Raw genomic sequence first — 16,982 nt, 5'->3', positions numbered from 1 at the left:
CAAGATGATATAATGGCACTCTCCCACCAGAAAGGCCCCTGGCCACTTCTTTTTGCACTCACTTAAAGCCTGGATCATATCTAAGAAGGTGATTGGGAATAGACAGCATGGATTTACCAACTGGAAACTGACAGCCTTCTACAATACTGGCTTGGAGGATGGGGAGGAACCTTTACACACTGTAATAACTTCAGTGACAAACTATTGAAGGATGAGCTACATAAGTGGCCTGAAAGCTAACTGAACTGCTGAGCTAAAGGCGTTGTCATCAGTGGTATGAGTCCAGTCGGAGGCCAGTTACTACTGGAGTACCCCAGGGGTCAGTACTGCGTCCAATCTTGTTCAGCTTCTTCATTAATAACCTGAATGGTGAGACAGAGTGCACCTCTAGCAAGCTTACAGATTATAAAAAATCAGAAGGAGCAGCTGATATAGCAGGTAAGCGTGCAGTCATTCAGAAGGACCATAGAGGGTTGGAGAAACAGGCCAAAAAGAATCTCATTAAGATCAACAAAGGGAAGTGCAAAGTCCTGCCCCCGAGCAGGAACTGCCCCAAGCACCAGCATATGCTTGGTACTAACCAGCTGGAAAGTGGCTTTGCAGAAAGGGACCTGATAGTCTGGGTGGACAGTAAGTTGACCATGAACCAGTAATGCACCCTCCTTGTGGCAAAGGCAGCCAGTGAAATCCTGGGCTGCATTAGGAAAAGCATTGCCAGAAGGTTGAGGGAGGTGATTCGTCCCCTGTTAGCGCTGCAGAGACCACACCTGGATTGTTGTGTCCAGTTCTGGGTTCCACAGTACAAGACAGACATGGACATACTAGACTGAGTCCAGCAAAGGACTGAATGATCAAAGCCTCTGACATGAGAAGAGCTGACATATGGGACTGTTTAGCCTGGAGAAGAGATGTGTACAAATATCTGGCGGGTGGGGAGTAAAGACGACTGAGCCACAGAATTCTCAGTCATATCCACTGAAAGGACAAGACACAATGGACACAAATTGAAACTGATAACCTTTGTCATTGTGAGGGTGGTCAAAGACTGGTACAGGTTTCCCGGTGGGGTTGTGATGTTTCCATTTGTGAAGATACTCAGAAACCTAACTGGAGCAGGTCCTGAGGAATCTGTTCTAGCTGACTTTGCTTTCAGTACCTCTGCTTCAAATCAAGAGTCTTCTCTGAAGTTGTGCATGCTACTGTGTTACTGCTTTTAATACAAAGATTGCTTAGAAGACAGATGACTTTCAAGAAGAAACTCTGAAGAAAGAGTTAATCAATATGACACATTTTTCACCTAGTTAAACATGAAAATATACATGCTCAAAAAGCACACTAAAAGAAAATAAATCTTTACTTTGATACTTTCCTTTTGGTGGTGGTTTTGTGTGACTGAACTTTTCATGTGGCAGTCTAAAATCTCTGTAAAGAAGTTTAGATAAATGATTTAATTTGAATATTTTTCCTGTTTCTACTTATTAATTATGGCTTGGTTTAAGCCACCATGTAAAAATGACAAGAATTTGCATTGTTCCTAATTTCCTTCTGAGGTTGCATATTCAGTTTCCCTTGCGTGTATTACATTTACATTCTATTTAAACAGAACCAATTTTGGCATTTGATTTCTGTAAGACTGACATCTTTCTGTGGCTCATACAAAGCACTTGCCAAGTTCCACCTTGTCAGTCACAGAAGTCTTATTTCCTGCTCTTGAGAAAAACTCTCCCTTTACATATAATACATAACACAAGGTAATATAAGAAAGCGAGACACTGAACTGTGATTAAAGCTATGTGTGTGCAAGTGTGTGTGTGTGTCAGACAATAAGCCATTAATTCAGCACAAATGTGCCCAAATATTAATTGAAGAGTCTGTGCAAGTAGCAAAATACCTATGTTTATACTAGAGAGGTTATCCTTTAGTGCACTACAATAAGAGAGTTGAAACTCCATATGTTTTGGGGCTATACTTTCTCTCAAGGTTTCCAAGGTGTAACAACAAAATAGAGAAGACATTATTTTGGTATATTCTGGGTTATGAAAACAGAAAAAAAAATGAAAACCAAGAAAAGCACACATCAACCGTGGGGAAAGATAAACTCATAGGAAAAAAAAAAAGTTTTCTTACTCTGCAAGACTCTTTATTGTAATCAATCTAAGAAACAGATACTATATAAACTTACTACAGCTAAATCATACTGACAGTGGAGATTTTTTTTTAAGCAAATATGGAAATGTAATGGTTATACCTAGTAAGAAGTATGTTAATTAAAAAAAACCAAACTTTCTTTAGCATATAATGTTAAGGTAAGACCCAGAATTCTTTTGAAGGAAGAAATTCAGGCTTCTTTGATAACTCAAAGGGCAGCTTTTCAGGGTTTATTCATTGACATGTTCAAAACCAAACTCTACTCAAGGAAAATTCCATTTATTGAAGACACATACACGTAGCAATTACTCTAAGCTATACGACTTCTTTGTAGCAAAGTGAATATAGGCTAAAGAAAAGTTCTAAATCAATATACGTAAAAACAGAACCAGAATTAAATTCCCTCTGACACAAATATAAATATTGAGGAAACCTTAACACATGAAGAATTTTAAACTATTTTGATGCAAAAATATGTTTAAAAAACATGCTCAAAAGTCTTAGAATTGTAATCAGATCATAACAAAAATCAGAACTACATCACAGCATAAAATATATGTAAGAATAAATAATAAAGCATCTGAAGTTATTCTAACCTAATACCATTGCTGCTTCTGCATCATATTGCAATCGGAAAGAATCACATCACTCAAGCTAAAGGTCTTTCTAGACTACTAACTATAAGGAAAGCAGCGTGCATCACAGGCTGTGCAGCTTTGGAGTATGCTTTTCCTGTTCAGAGGCAGTATAAAATTCTCAGATCAAATACATCACCTGAGATTGCCAATTTTGAAACATAAATTCTGGCCAAGAAACAAATTATCATGTTAAATTCCTGTATGCATGTTCAGTCCTATAATTGCATTTGTTACTGTCCTTGACAGACTGAAAAAAAAAAATAAATATAGATCATACTGATAAAAACAGCTATAGCCAACAGCTTGAAAAGGTCTCCATGGTAAAATGACTCTAGCACTTAGCAGAAAACGGACACATGGAAAAGCATTATACCAGATGGTAATTTAGAGAAAATGTATAGGTTTTTTTTTCTTCAGAATAAACCTGAATTATTTTTAAGAAGACATTTGTTCCATAAAAAATATGAATTATTTTAGTTTGTCAAGTAAAAGCATAGTAAGATTTTTATGTATTGATAGTACAAGTAACTTCCTGAGACCCCATCTACTGGTCCTCTCCTCAGCTGATTACTAAAAACTACTACTCTTTAGACTACCTGAAATGACTACAAAGTGAGAAACGTTACTTTGGTTACATCCCTCCTGGTGCTATTCTTGTTTTCCTGAGCTGATATAACTTGATAGATCTTGCTTATGTTCAGCCCTCATCTTTCTGCACAGCTGATACACAGTCTTTAAGAATATGAGAAAAGGTAAGCATACTAAATAGCAAACACATAAAGAACGAAGAAGTTCTGAAGAAAATATCAGCATGCTCTGACACAACAGAAGGTTCCTTATTTTCCTGATTCCTTTTTTTTAAATTCAGCTAAGACAACCATACTTCAGCAGTATACAATTAACTTCTGAAAAAACTTTTCTCATGATTGACCAATAAAATACACATTTTTACTATTATTGTATAATTTCTAAGTATCAGAGGACTTTATTAAGGATGTGACTTATTTCTATTTTCATCACAACAGCAAACCTAAGTAAACTAAAATTGTCTGTCCTGCGACTAATGTATTATGAAATATAGCTTCACTTTTGGGAACAGGTGATCAGTGAGCCATTTTTATATTCACAGATCTACTTTCTATAACCTCTAGATAACATGCAAACAGTGCCCTCTGAGTATAACAGATTTGTTTTGTAGTACTGACATCAGCCAAGGATCTTAAACACCAAACAGAAAATACAATGACATTTTCTCAGTTTACAGCTCTAAGAAATCATGTATTTTAAAATTCCTAAAGAAATCACCACACTAGATTTTAAGGTTTACCTACAAAGCATATATCTTGCATCCATGAATTTATAAATTGCAAAGCAAAAAGGACAGAAGACTTTGTAAGAGCTTGTATAAAGTAAGCAGCATTAAAATCTGTAGATATATGGGGGTGGGGGGGTGGGGGGTGGGGAAGTATGTCAGAAACTAAAAACAATGGGAAAGATTAACTGTTATTAGGAAGCCAAACCAAACCATAACTGCAGCATTATAAGTTACTTACCAATAGAGATAGGGTTTATCCTTATCTACATTGATATTGTTTAGTGGATCCATACGAAACCAGGTGTTAAGAGTAAATCCATTTTGATAAGGCCACTTAGCAATAGGAGGCAATGCAATTGCCTGGAGGGGGGTGGGGTGGGGGGTGGAGAAAAAGGAAACAGCAAGTGAAGAAATGAATTTTTTGAGAAGTATTGTTAAAGGTAATGCCCCTCTAAAATCCTGTCATTCTAGACCTCCAGATCTGCTTTAACTTTCAAATATTAAAGAACAATATATATAAAAGAAACCCCACCTTTCAAATAGTGCTTTTGAATAAATGCATTGGTTTTCCATCTATTTTAAAATACTTTCATTTTAACTACATAAATCCTACCAATAGAAGACATGGAATTAAATTTTTGAACAGGCAATATTAAGAGAAAAAAACAGAAAAGTGACTTCTGCAGAAATTAAACTATAAATTCAGCCTTCAGTAAGTATGCATCTTATCAACAGAGTTAAACATTAAGGTCAAATGAATCCCAAGTTGGTTGGGGATATATTGGTTGAGAGATTCACTGTTAAAGCTACAGTATAAAATAGGTTGTTTTCTGACATTCAAGAGCACTATCAGTTGGTTTTTTTTCCCATACACACTTAGTAAGGTAAGAGACTGAAAATTTTACCCCCATACTCAGTTAAACACATTAATAGTAAGGCATGGCCTGGGAAGAAATTTGGTTTTTCATTCATTTTTTTTGTGTGGGCTGACTAATGAAGAGCTTTGAGAGAACTCTATCCCTGGGCAAGACCCTGAATACCTGATCTAACTTTGAAGTTAGGTACTTGTTAGAGAAGAAATCAGAGAAGATGAACTTCCAAGGTCACTTACAAAGTAAGTGTTTTCTATAATACCAATAAAAGATAAAATATTTTTTCCCCTCAGTATCAGAACTATACAAAAATTGAAGTAATATAAAAAAAATCTAAGAACTTAAATGGTCGTAGTAACTTAGAGATTACTGTAGTAGGCACTACTTACAATAAATTCTTTCTCCCTCCATCAGACAAAATATAGAATATTTCATGCAAAAGTAGTTAAGGAATAAACAGCCTTTAATAGTGCTTCTTGAAATAAGTTGTATGTGAATGCAAACCAGAAGAAAATATTTTTACAAATAAAAATAGCATGTTATTTCTAAGTTTATTTAACTGATATTTTTCAGTTTCATTAAGATCATTTTAACTCTTATCACATTTCAAAATAATAAAGACTAGTTAGTTAATCCTTGTACTGATGACATTGGGTTCTTATCAAAGCCATCAGTGATACTGACTGAGCACTGGTACAGGTTGCCCAGAGAGGCTGTGAAGTCTCCATCCTTGAAGATGCTCAAAAGCCATCTGGACACAGTCCTGGGCAGCTTGCTCTAGGCTGCCCTGCTTCAGACTAGGTAAGCTGGCGAGAAGACCTCCAGAGATCCCTTCCAACATCAACCCTTCCATGATTCTGTGATGCTTAGAATGTCACAGTTGGAAAGTGCTCAGGAGTGCTCAAATTGTGTCCTGTCCAGATTCATAATGAAGACTACAAAGAAACGTAACAAACTCGTTCATTGCTTAAAATGAGAATGGACATTAGTCTCTGGGCAACAGAGTCAGAATAACCACACCAGGATTCTATGCCAATGTAGCAAGTACAGAGTGGGACTGACTTTTCATTATTTTTATATGCAAGGCAATTGCTGAGAAAGTTTTAAGAGCAGAGAAATAGGTAAGTAAGAATGATGGGGAACTCACAGTAAATTTTAGAATCAGATACAGCAACGTGCTCAGATTATTCTAGCATTTGACTAGACAAAAGTAGTAACACCATTTCTGCTGCTAGCCTGGTTCTAACTGCTCAGTACAAAACATTTCAAGGAACTTTTGGGATATCGCTCCTGCCTCCTGAGAGGGAGTTCCTTGCCTGAAACAGGAAAAGACAGGAACAACACCTGGGAACACTGCCTCCACCACAGGGTGTCTCCTAATGCAGTGACTCCTGTGCTACTTACACAGACTAGCACAGATGTAACAGTACTGGGAAGAGCCTGGGAAAAGCTCTCACCAGCAGATCAGCAGACTGGCTCTATCAGTAGACAAGATCAGTAGACTCTTGGCTTTTTCATACTGCCACTGAAGCCTTGGCTATACGAGGAGAATGCACCCAATTTTAAAGAGGGCCAATGTGATATTTATTGTGCCAAGTAAATATTATGCTGTTTCTCTGTCTGATGTCATTGCTGTGCATCACAGCTGAAAACCTGAACTCAATGCCAGTAAACTAGGTCATATCCAGTCTCTTTCTCCTAATTCAGTGCTTTGTTGTTTGGGTCGCATTGTAAGTAATTGCCCTTGGTCCACTTGAGAGGATGATTTTTCTCCAGAACTTCACAATGTAATCCAACATGCACTACTCAAGACATGTAAATTTGAAACTGAAATTTCTTGATTTACAGGTGCACAGTCAATGATGTGAAACAAGATCCTAACCTAGGAAAGAGAAATGCTTATTGTGCATTTCAGTCCAGAAAATCTTTATGCTCCTGTAATTGATGCACCTCTTTGGACAGGGAGAAATGTTTGGAATTCTTCCCCTGCAGAACTTTTCTTGAAGCTCTGATACAAAATTAAATTTAAGAGAGACGTTTCATCAGGGTTTGCCTCTGAAGCCCAGAAATGTCAAAGCAGCATGTGTCATCATAGACATTCATATTCTGCAACAGCTGTCTTGCTGCTGCATGTACTTTTAGGAGAGGTTAACTGTGGTTTTAATTTAGCAGTAGCAAATTAAACTGTGTCTTTCAAAACTCAGTAATTAATCCCTTACACAATCCGCCCTATGCATTTTGCTGACACATCTGTTTGTGCAGCTGAATATCAAACAAGATCAAGGAAGTGATCCAGCCAAAAATAACCCAGGTGAAAAACAGTGATTTTCAGCAAGTTTATTTCCCTAATGCAATCTGCCACACCAACAGCTGTATTCACAAAGAACAGGAGGTGGTGGTTTATGCTTGAATACAACTATCAATGCTATTGAGGAAGTAAAAGCAGAACAGCCCAAGAAAAGCTCCTAGCATCCTTCACGGACTGGCATGAAAAGACAGGGATCTCAGGATTACTTCCCCTTAAAAGATTTCAAGTTCTACCATAAGCACATACTATTCCATACCAGAATGGAATCGAACCTCAAATCTGGATTTCTTATTTGTAAGCATTTGTATTTACTGCCTAAATAATCACATTTATAGATCTGTATACAATACTTGAATTTATTCTTGGGCTTTTCTGAACATACATGCAGTGAATGGAAGAGAAAATGTCTATTTGAGAAGGTTCAGAAAGGAATACAATTACATCATCATAAGTTATCTCAAATAGTAAAGCCAAAAGAAGACTGCATTTAAATCACTGCCTTCAGGGAAAGGAAACAGCTGATGGATTTCAGACAAAAAGCTATAATAAAGCTTATGACTCAGCTGCCACTGTAAACTGTGATGACATGGACAAGCTCATCCCTGTTTTCTTCCTCAAGCCTCTGGTCTATATAGCATCAATTACGTTACTCAAATAAAATAATGCCGTTCTTTGGAATTTTCAGTTTTCAGTTCTATGATAACTTCCCCAGACAAAAATCTCCTAGTTGACATTCCGTCCTTACAAGTGCAGCTTCCCAACACTACAACTACCTTGCAAACTTATGGAAGGCAAGGTCTGCACTACTCAAGCATGTATTTCCCCTCTTGCTTACTTTTCAAGAATTTCTGAAACCAAATGAAAGCAAATGCAAATGAGGAGAAATGTATCTGATCCTCGAGTTGTAGTATTTTGGTTGTAAACTTACTGCAGCACTACAGCCTGGGAAGTTGAAAAAGGTATCAGGCCCATGTCTCTGCGGCATCTGATTGAGGACTGATAATAGTTTAACCGCATGTCTTGGCTGTGAAAACAAGGAAATTGCACAAAAGTCAATACAACCATTTTGTACTCTCTAGGCTACAACAGAAACCGGACGGTTTTCAAACAACACAGCAAATTAAAGTAGTTAGCAAAAATACTTCATACGTTCAATCAACATGAAAACAAATACTCAAGTTTATATGTCCCAGGAGACAATTTACGTTAACTTCAGGCTCTAATGGAATGACAATGCTTTATCTGATCACAGCTTACCCAGATTCCATTTTCTCCTCGAAGCATGCTGAACAAAAGCTTCAACTCTTTGACAGTGATGCTGTAGCTGGCAAGAACCCCCAACATATCAACTAGAAGATCTTCAAAGGAAAATAAAGTTATTCTGAACTCTGAATTTCATTGTTTTGACAAAAAAGCTGAAAAAGTTAATACCTTTAAATGTAGGTGTACTCACAAATTCTAAAAATCAAACTTAGTTGCCTTAAATATTTTACAAAGGATTTCATATTCTTGCTGTTTTAGTTATTTCAGAAATAAATTTACATATGCAGTTTTAGATTTTGCATTACACTTTGAACAAAGTATTTATTAGATTTATGATGAATTAATTCTTCCCATTTTACAACATTCATCATACATTGTGAACTTTCTGCTTGCTCCATTCTGTTACACACTTTTGGAACAAGTGTTTCTTCATTCCTCTGAAGTTAGCATTTTTCAAAAACCTCTGATCTAAAAGATGCTTGACAGTACTTTTTATCTTAAGCACAGTGCATTATACTGAGAATCTGTATGGTTCCTACAGTTTTGCTACAGTGATAATGCTTCCAATTTTTAACAAAATGAAAGGCCAGGGGAAAAAAAACCCAAACAACCCACAAACAAAAACCCTCAAAAAAAAATCATAGTGAGAAAGCAATAATAAGACCACAACTAAAAGAAGTGATCAAAATTGCTCACGAATTTATGTAATACAGCTTTCATTAAAACATATCAAACCCCATAAATTATTAAAGTAATAGCATTACATAGCCTGCTTTTCAGAGAATATCAGGTTTAAAATTACTGCTAGTGCTTGGATCTTTAATTGTGGGGTGCTGGACCTCACCTTACAGCCCACACTTTCTTCTGGAATAAAATATACACTACTTAAGAATTACTACTTCCTCTAGTAGGAAGCAAAATAATTTGCTTATCTTCACAGATGTGGCATAAGAAATTTAATTCAGAGATCAAGCAGCGAAGCACAGTTTCCAAAACAAAAAGGCTATGACACAATAGAATCAGCATTAGTAAACTTTTTCAATCTGCACAACAATCAGAAAATTCCCCCTGTTAAACTTGTAGAAGAACTGAATAAGTTTATATCTTATTTGCAGGACTACATATTCTCCTTGTTCATTAGTGAAAGGATGACTCTTACAGGTACTGTCAAAGAGTAGTCTTAAAAAGCATCCCTCCTTTTCAAGGACATTTCACGCTGACATGTTGTTTTAAAATAAATTTTCTCTCTGCAAATCCCTGCACATGTGTTTTTGAGTAAAATCATCATATCTATTTAACTTGTTCCACTATGCATCCAACCTCTGGTCCTCAGTAAGAAAAAGGCATGTGTGAAGAATGAAATACTTAATTTACAGGACACAGTAAGCTGTTCAGTGAGTGAAAAAGCACGTCAGGAAAAGCAAAAGAAGAACACTGTAATTTGCAGACATTTTCACCATAAGATCTGAATATATTCCTAATGTTCAGGTATAGATTCCCCCCCCCCCCCCCCCCCGCCTTTCTTTAAAGGAAGAGTTTATTTAATCTCCCCTTTAAAATTAGTGCTACATTGTATTTGTGACAGAATTTATTAAGAGAAATCAAAATAAAACTACAAAAACTAAACCACCTTTTCTTTTATGATGGTGAATTCTATGACTCAGCTCCTCCTCTGGTACCTACAAGCATCTGCCCCCTTTGCTGCACAGCCTCCAGCCTGCAGTGTGAAGCTGGCAGTGATTGCACATATCGTACGTGATTAGAAATTGAGAACAGCAACACGCTGAAAGGCAAATCAGCACAAGCAACCACCAGAACACCAGTCTGGCTGAGAATTTCCCAATTCTTATTTGTAGTTTTAACTTGCTTTTTACATTAAGTTACTTCAAACTTTGCTTCTTTTACATAGAGAAATTGTTGTATAGAAGCAAAGTTCTTACGTGAAAATCAGAACATCATTAAATAAAATAATCTTCAAACACAGATGACAAAAGCGTAAACTAATACAGTCAAACACAGAAATGATTGGCAGGTTTTTAAAAACACTGAACATGTGCTGCTTTGTCTCATTGTTATAGCCCTGTACTACCCTGTGGCACAGAAAATTTCGTATTTCTACTGAAGATGTTGATAACTCACAGGCATTAGAAAAATGAATAAAACACTGATGGAGAGAAATAAATGTAAGCTCCCTAACAACGTAACTCTGGGTAAAACAGAGACCTGAAGGATTGAAGCCTAGTAGATAACAAGTAAAGAGAAAGCAAAGAACTGTGGAAGTCAAAGCACTTAATGCCACTTCAAGCTATTGCTGTAAACACCTCTAAAGAAGGTTTGTTTCTTGTTTCAGTTTAATAAGACTTCAAAAGAACTGTACTCTATTACATAACTTTATCCATCCTTATTAGAAATCTCATACAAAAGAGTCAGTCCACAGCTGGTTTATAAATCCTAATAATCCACTCATCTATAAATGGACAAAGTTCACAAAACATACTACAACTGAATTTTTAAGATGTTTACTTAATTTCTTTGCATTAAATAAGATCTCATATATAACTGGTATCTATGATCTCATTTCAGAAACAAGATTGTATAAAATAATATTAAGTCCAGAAGGAGAAAACAGGCACTGTTTCTCATTTTTAATGCATTTCTGAAATGCATAGAATGCAACAGGTTTTATTTCTGTTAATGGAACCTCCTGACTACTTTCATACTAAGCAGTTTACGTATGATCTATAAATTAAACAGAAACCTTGAAGGAATGCTTTATTATGTCATTTAATAGGAAAAAACAAGGGTAAAAGATCCTGCCTGTCTCTCAAGTAATAATGAGCACATATTAAAATGAATGGGATGGCATAAGCTTTAGAAGACATATTAAACAGCATTGGAAACCCAGCTTCAGGAAAACTTCCCTCATGTTTCCTTAACTTTTTAATAAGATTGTCATGAAATTTTGAATTTTAACTCTGTAGGTGAAGTAAATTAATTTCTACAGACTGGCAATAGAGAATGTCATCATTTTGCAGTTTTTCTTATGGAACCAGCTGAAAGCGAAACACTTGTTAACAGCCTATTAATGACAGAGCAGCCAAACCCTAACATTTTTGCTTAAAAACTAGGAACTGTTTCAGTGCTTAAGAATTCAGTTCCAGCTGTTTTAGAACAATAAGCTACAGTATCACAACAGAACCACAGGCAATAAAATGGGGATCAAGGGAGACATATCCACTCTGTATGAGTTCAGGATACCTTCTCATCCACCGTTCAGACTTTTCTGTAGGTACTACAGCCACACTATCCCAAAGAGTGTCTCGGAGCAGATGATCTGCTCCGCCACTCATCACCTGGAAATAGAGAACTATGAAAACTGAATCCCACAAGGAAGATTCTGTGCAGCTGTTAAAAAAGCGTACTAATCACCTATACAAATATTTTAATAATCTTTTCCTCTTAACCATTGATAAAATGGCTGACCATCCCCTACACAAGTAATAACATCATCACAGTACAAAGATGACTTCTGACAGGTGATGCTTCTGGAAAGCAAATTGGAATACAATGGCAATGATCCCATTTGGCTTTTAATCTTGACCACAGAATCTGAAAAATCTCAAGAAGTGAGAAATTTAAAGTGCTGAGAAACCTCATGAACCTGACAGTCTTCATCTAAACAGACAAGTTCTAACTGCAAAAGGTTGGGCACATGTTTACTTGCTGTTGTCTTACTTTCGTGAAACCAGAGGACAGTGGCTTCAGACTTAAACTGGTCTTGAAAGCTTGCGGTCAGAACATAAAACAAAGGTTATGCCTGTTTCATCTATTTAAACCTTACCTAGTTCTAATCACAGTGTTTCACAAAGCAACAAGTGAGATGACCTAAAAACAAACTCCTCCCCCCCGCCCCCCCCCCCCCCCCCCCCCCCAAATAAAAAAACAGAAAACCTGTACCCTTTAAAAATTACAAAAGTCAAATGCAAAACATTAGGCTGACAGAGTATTAGCAGCAACTGCTCTGGGAAAAAAAGTGGTAGTTAACTCCCTAGGACTAAGCACTAACACAGGTCTTGTTCATAACATCCTCCCTGAATGTTAAAAATAATTTTGCCAGAAAAGTTCTTTTTTCTTTGGGTTTGGAAAGTTCATAAAAATATTTAGGGCAAATGACATCAATGTCTGCGTAGCAGATTGGGGAACACAGATAGTGCATTCATTGTCTCTGATTTTGTCATCTCAAGTGCCCACCACTGAACTAGTTATTACACGAACGAATTTATTACTTCTGACTTATTACCAGCATTGTTGCCATTTATAAAAGGGTGGTGAGGTGCTTGCGGAAATCAAGGGATAAAAGCAAAATGATGAATTTTGTTGCTTCCATGACTTTTCAAATAATTATCAAAACCCTCCACATTCTCATAAATTTTCAGTTATCAGAGAAAAGACCCTACAAAGCATGACTTTGTTAAATCCCTGCCCATGATATACAGAAAACTATTCAAATCACTTGACACACATTGCAGAGCTAAAATGTCATCAGAATTCCAATTTTCAGTGTTGATTTTAAATTAACTATGTGCTCTCTTTGTCCATGTAAGTATATGGAAGAGTAAGCTTACTGATGCTTTTTCTGCAGGTCTTTTCCTGAAGTACTGTGTGACCACTCTCAGAAAAAAGATTAATGGGGCAGAGGCTCCATTAATTTTTTTATGAATGAACTATCCCTGTCTTATATTAATGGTTGTAAATTTAGACTGATTTTTCAGTTTCCAAAAGCTCCTAGAAGCCAGATCCTATACACTTTATTTCTGACTTCTACAATTAGCTAAGCATTTTTAAATATTTCTCTCTAATAGGGACATAATTACAGTAACATATACCACATACAGAAGTACTATTTAGGGGAGCTCAAACTGGAAAAAACTTTATTGGTATGATTACTGATGTAAGCACATTTCCATAAGTGAAACACTGAAAAACTTCAAGAAAGAAATGTTTGTTTTAATCAGCTAATGCCTTATATTTAACATGGAATAGAACAATATCTTTGCCTTTATACTATTCTGACATATTTACAAATCCTGCAGAACAAAACATCCTTGGTGAAAATCATTGCTTTTGTGAATCTATTGATCTGTTATACTTCTGTCTGAATCTTGCAGTACAATATTTAGCATAACACTTCTGGTTATAGCATTTACACATACATTTCTAATGAACAAGCTTGCTATGAAATACAGAATGTAGCTTCTTCAAATACTTTAATATTAGAGATACCTTTATACTGAAAAACAGCCAAAACTTGAATAATCCAGTTTTCATGCTGCTGTTACTCTCCTCTTGTTTCTGGTCTGAAATCCTTGCTGGTTTACTGTTTCATAAAGCCTATATATTTGTCAGGAATCAAACCATCTGCTAAAATCTTGGAATTATGAAAGACAAAGCGCTTCAATCTTTTAAAAATGTCTCACAATGTAGGTATCCTATCAGTCCCAAACTATATAAAAATTAAGAACCACTTTTATATTGAGTTGAAAGATATTGATCGGCTTAAATTTCTCCCCAAGAAATATAAGAAGCAGATAACTATGCAGTTTCCAGCTGCCGTATTTAAGTATGGCAACCAAAGCTGCTCCTCTAACCAAATAATTCAGGATTACTATCTGTACCCTACTACTGAGAGGATGTAGTCTGGAATAACATAAACTCCTTCAAAAGTACTCTGAAAAACTTAGCTGTGCAACAACTTCATCACTTGTTTTCAGTAGGTGAACAAAGTATGCTGGGCTTTTTTATGCTGTAAAAAACTTATAGGACATTAAAACCCACAAGTATAAAAGCTAAAGAGATATTATAGAGAGCACAGCTATACATTATGAGATATCATTTAATATAATCCAAATGTCCAGCATTCAAAGGTAGGAATAATTTCTGATATGCCGTCAGATATAGGTTATGTTTAAAGTGGATCAAAATAACAATTCTAACATATGAATAATTCAAAATGGTCAACACACTTAAAAACTAAAATATTACTTTCACAGTTAAGTCTAAGATACTGTTCTTAATTATGTTCAGAACAGCTTTTTTATCACTAAGATAACATTATCTTCTCAGGTGAATTAACAGGCAGTTATTTTAAACAATGTATCTACATATATTTTAAACTAAGAATATGTATTTGTAATTTTTCTGAAATTGATAAAAAAGTACTTCTGACTCAACAGCAGTACTAACCAAAATATCACTTTCAGTAGAAACCAAGACATCCCAAACCCTTCCGTAATCGCAAAACATTGACAGTTCAAGAATGCAATGATTATTTTATCAGTTGGCAATTTATACCTGCAATCATGTCGTCCACAGTACTCATCTTCAGCAGTACCTGTTCAATTAAGCCAACTTCCGTGCTAGTCTGTAAATTACGGACACTTTTACGTAGAATTGCTGTGAACATACTCCAGATTTCTGCTTGGCACGTTACATCACAGTGCTCCAAAAGCTCTGACATGCACGTGATGCTCTCTGCATCCTGGATTATAAAGTTCATCTCTAGATCAAATTCGCCACCAACCAGCTACAAAAGAAAGCAAGAACAGCATTACAATGTGTTATATATAGTTTAGTATCTTTCATACTTTTGTTGTCACCAACAGCAAATTTTTATTGCATGAGAGAGGCAATTTTAATAAACTCACTGCTATGATCTGTAAGACAGCAAATTAACAATCGTTTTATGTAAAACACAGCTTGTACAAAATACATACACTCATATCATAAAACACTACCTTAAAATTTTGACATAGTGTTGAACACAACACTTTCATAACATAAAATCAGAAGATACTTGAAATATTCCTTCCTGTAAGGTAACTGAAGTGGTAACCTGGCCCTGAGAGACATAGTGCAGAAGCTGCAGAACCTGAAAAGCTCAAAAGCAATTGAGGCTTTCCCACAGTTCTCTGGAGAGAAATCCGCCTTTCAGAAATAAAGGCACTGAAAATAACTTTGCTATGTTGTCTCCTGATATAAACCAACATATGCCCTTAGTTAGGTGTTTGCAAGACCTTGCTGCCCTTTCCATTGTACCACCCACCCAGCCATGCAGTCATGCTCAGAAGAAGGATCAGTGATCTGCTCTGGACCAATGCAGACATGGAAAACTTGCTTAATTATACCACAGATCAATTCATTGCGTGGCCAAGGAAAGCTACTGCTGGTGCAAGGGACAGACAGCACTGTGAGAGGAACAGGCACTCAGACGAAAATTGATTTAACAGCAGTACTGATGAAATTACAGCCTGACTCCTGTCTATGCAGATACTTGTAAAATGCTACCCAAAGTCCTGAGCTCCAGTTAAATAGCACAACTAACAGGCACGTTTTAAGAGGGGGTGGGGAGAAAAAGCATTAGCAAAAATTTGCAAAAGATATTGTCAAGACCAAGTATATCTTTGAGGAATGGAACTCACCAACTTCAGTTGGTCACTTGCACAACTTAAAAAAGATGAATTCAGAACACCTTACTGAACTGAACAGGAAACTTAGTTTAAAAACACAAACCCCTTTTAATGGCAGAATTTCTTTCAGTTTTGAAGGAAACAAAGCCTGACTCTCATGCATCCTACTCTAACACTGGTGCTTTCAAAATTCTTCAAGGTTACTAGGACTGAGTTCAATAACGGCAAATATATTACCTAACTCAAAAAGGCAAAAAAAAATAAATTTTAGAATAAATTTATTCTGCAACACATTCTTTTCTATTTGATTCAGCATTTTATATAAAATTGCAGTAATATGTTTTAAATCAAGATATTCACAGAATTCATCTCTTATAAGTGTATAATTTCAACAGTCACTTTTAATTGAAGGCTATTTCATAGCTTATTTAAAAGCAGTTGGTATTCCTTCAAAATAAATTCCAAACAAGAAGCAAGCTGAAATACTACGCAAACTTTTGTTTGATGGTTAAACCTATCCAAATATTCAAAGTCTTTCTTCAGACAGAATTAATGCAAGCAAGCAGTGACTAGCTTTGGCTTCTACCTTGATTCATACTTTTCATCCACTTACAAATTATTTTTTCTCTATCAGTTAATTGCTAATTATAATTTTCTAATATAAAAGCTTCTAATATATTAAATATATAAACAGACTACCTCCTTAGTTCTCCTGACACATTTAATTACATTCAAATAAATCTATTATCCTAATTATGGTCAGTATTTTAGTGTAGAACTTGTGACTGCATATCACATTTCTGCATATTTGGTAAACACATAATGTCTACCAAGGGCAGGCAATAAAACGGTCAAATTAGAAGCACAGTATTTCTACAGTCATTCTTTAGAATGAAATAGTTTTACAGAAGAAAACACCACACTTTTAAGGAAACCCAGGTGGAGTTTCTGTTTCTGAACACAGCAGTAACT

The 16,982-nt window shown here is 35.9% G+C and overlaps 1 protein-coding gene across 3 annotated transcripts in view; it reads right to left on the bottom strand.

Annotated features, from left to right (window-relative positions):
- NBEA (neurobeachin) overlaps window positions 1-16,982 on the bottom strand; it is a 510,074-nt gene that overhangs the window by 401,894 nt on the left and 91,198 nt on the right. For all 3 annotated transcript variants that reach the window (XM_056329059.1, XM_056329057.1, XM_056329058.1), the window contains exons 2-5: window positions 14,896-15,127; window positions 8,539-8,639; window positions 8,210-8,305; window positions 4,340-4,461 (exon numbers count right to left, since the gene is read on the bottom strand). In XM_056329059.1, coding sequence (XP_056185034.1) covers window positions 4,340-4,461; window positions 8,210-8,305; window positions 8,539-8,639; window positions 14,896-15,127 — 551 coding nt within the window. The remainder of the gene's footprint in view (window positions 1-4,339; window positions 4,462-8,209; window positions 8,306-8,538; window positions 8,640-14,895; window positions 15,128-16,982) is intronic.

This window comes from Falco biarmicus, chromosome 2, assembly GCF_023638135.1.
Source record: "Falco biarmicus isolate bFalBia1 chromosome 2, bFalBia1.pri, whole genome shotgun sequence".
Taxonomy (NCBI): Eukaryota; Metazoa; Chordata; class Aves; order Falconiformes; family Falconidae; genus Falco; species Falco biarmicus.
The sequence above is the reverse complement of the archived record's forward strand: the minus strand, read 5'-3'. Positions and strand labels throughout refer to the sequence as shown.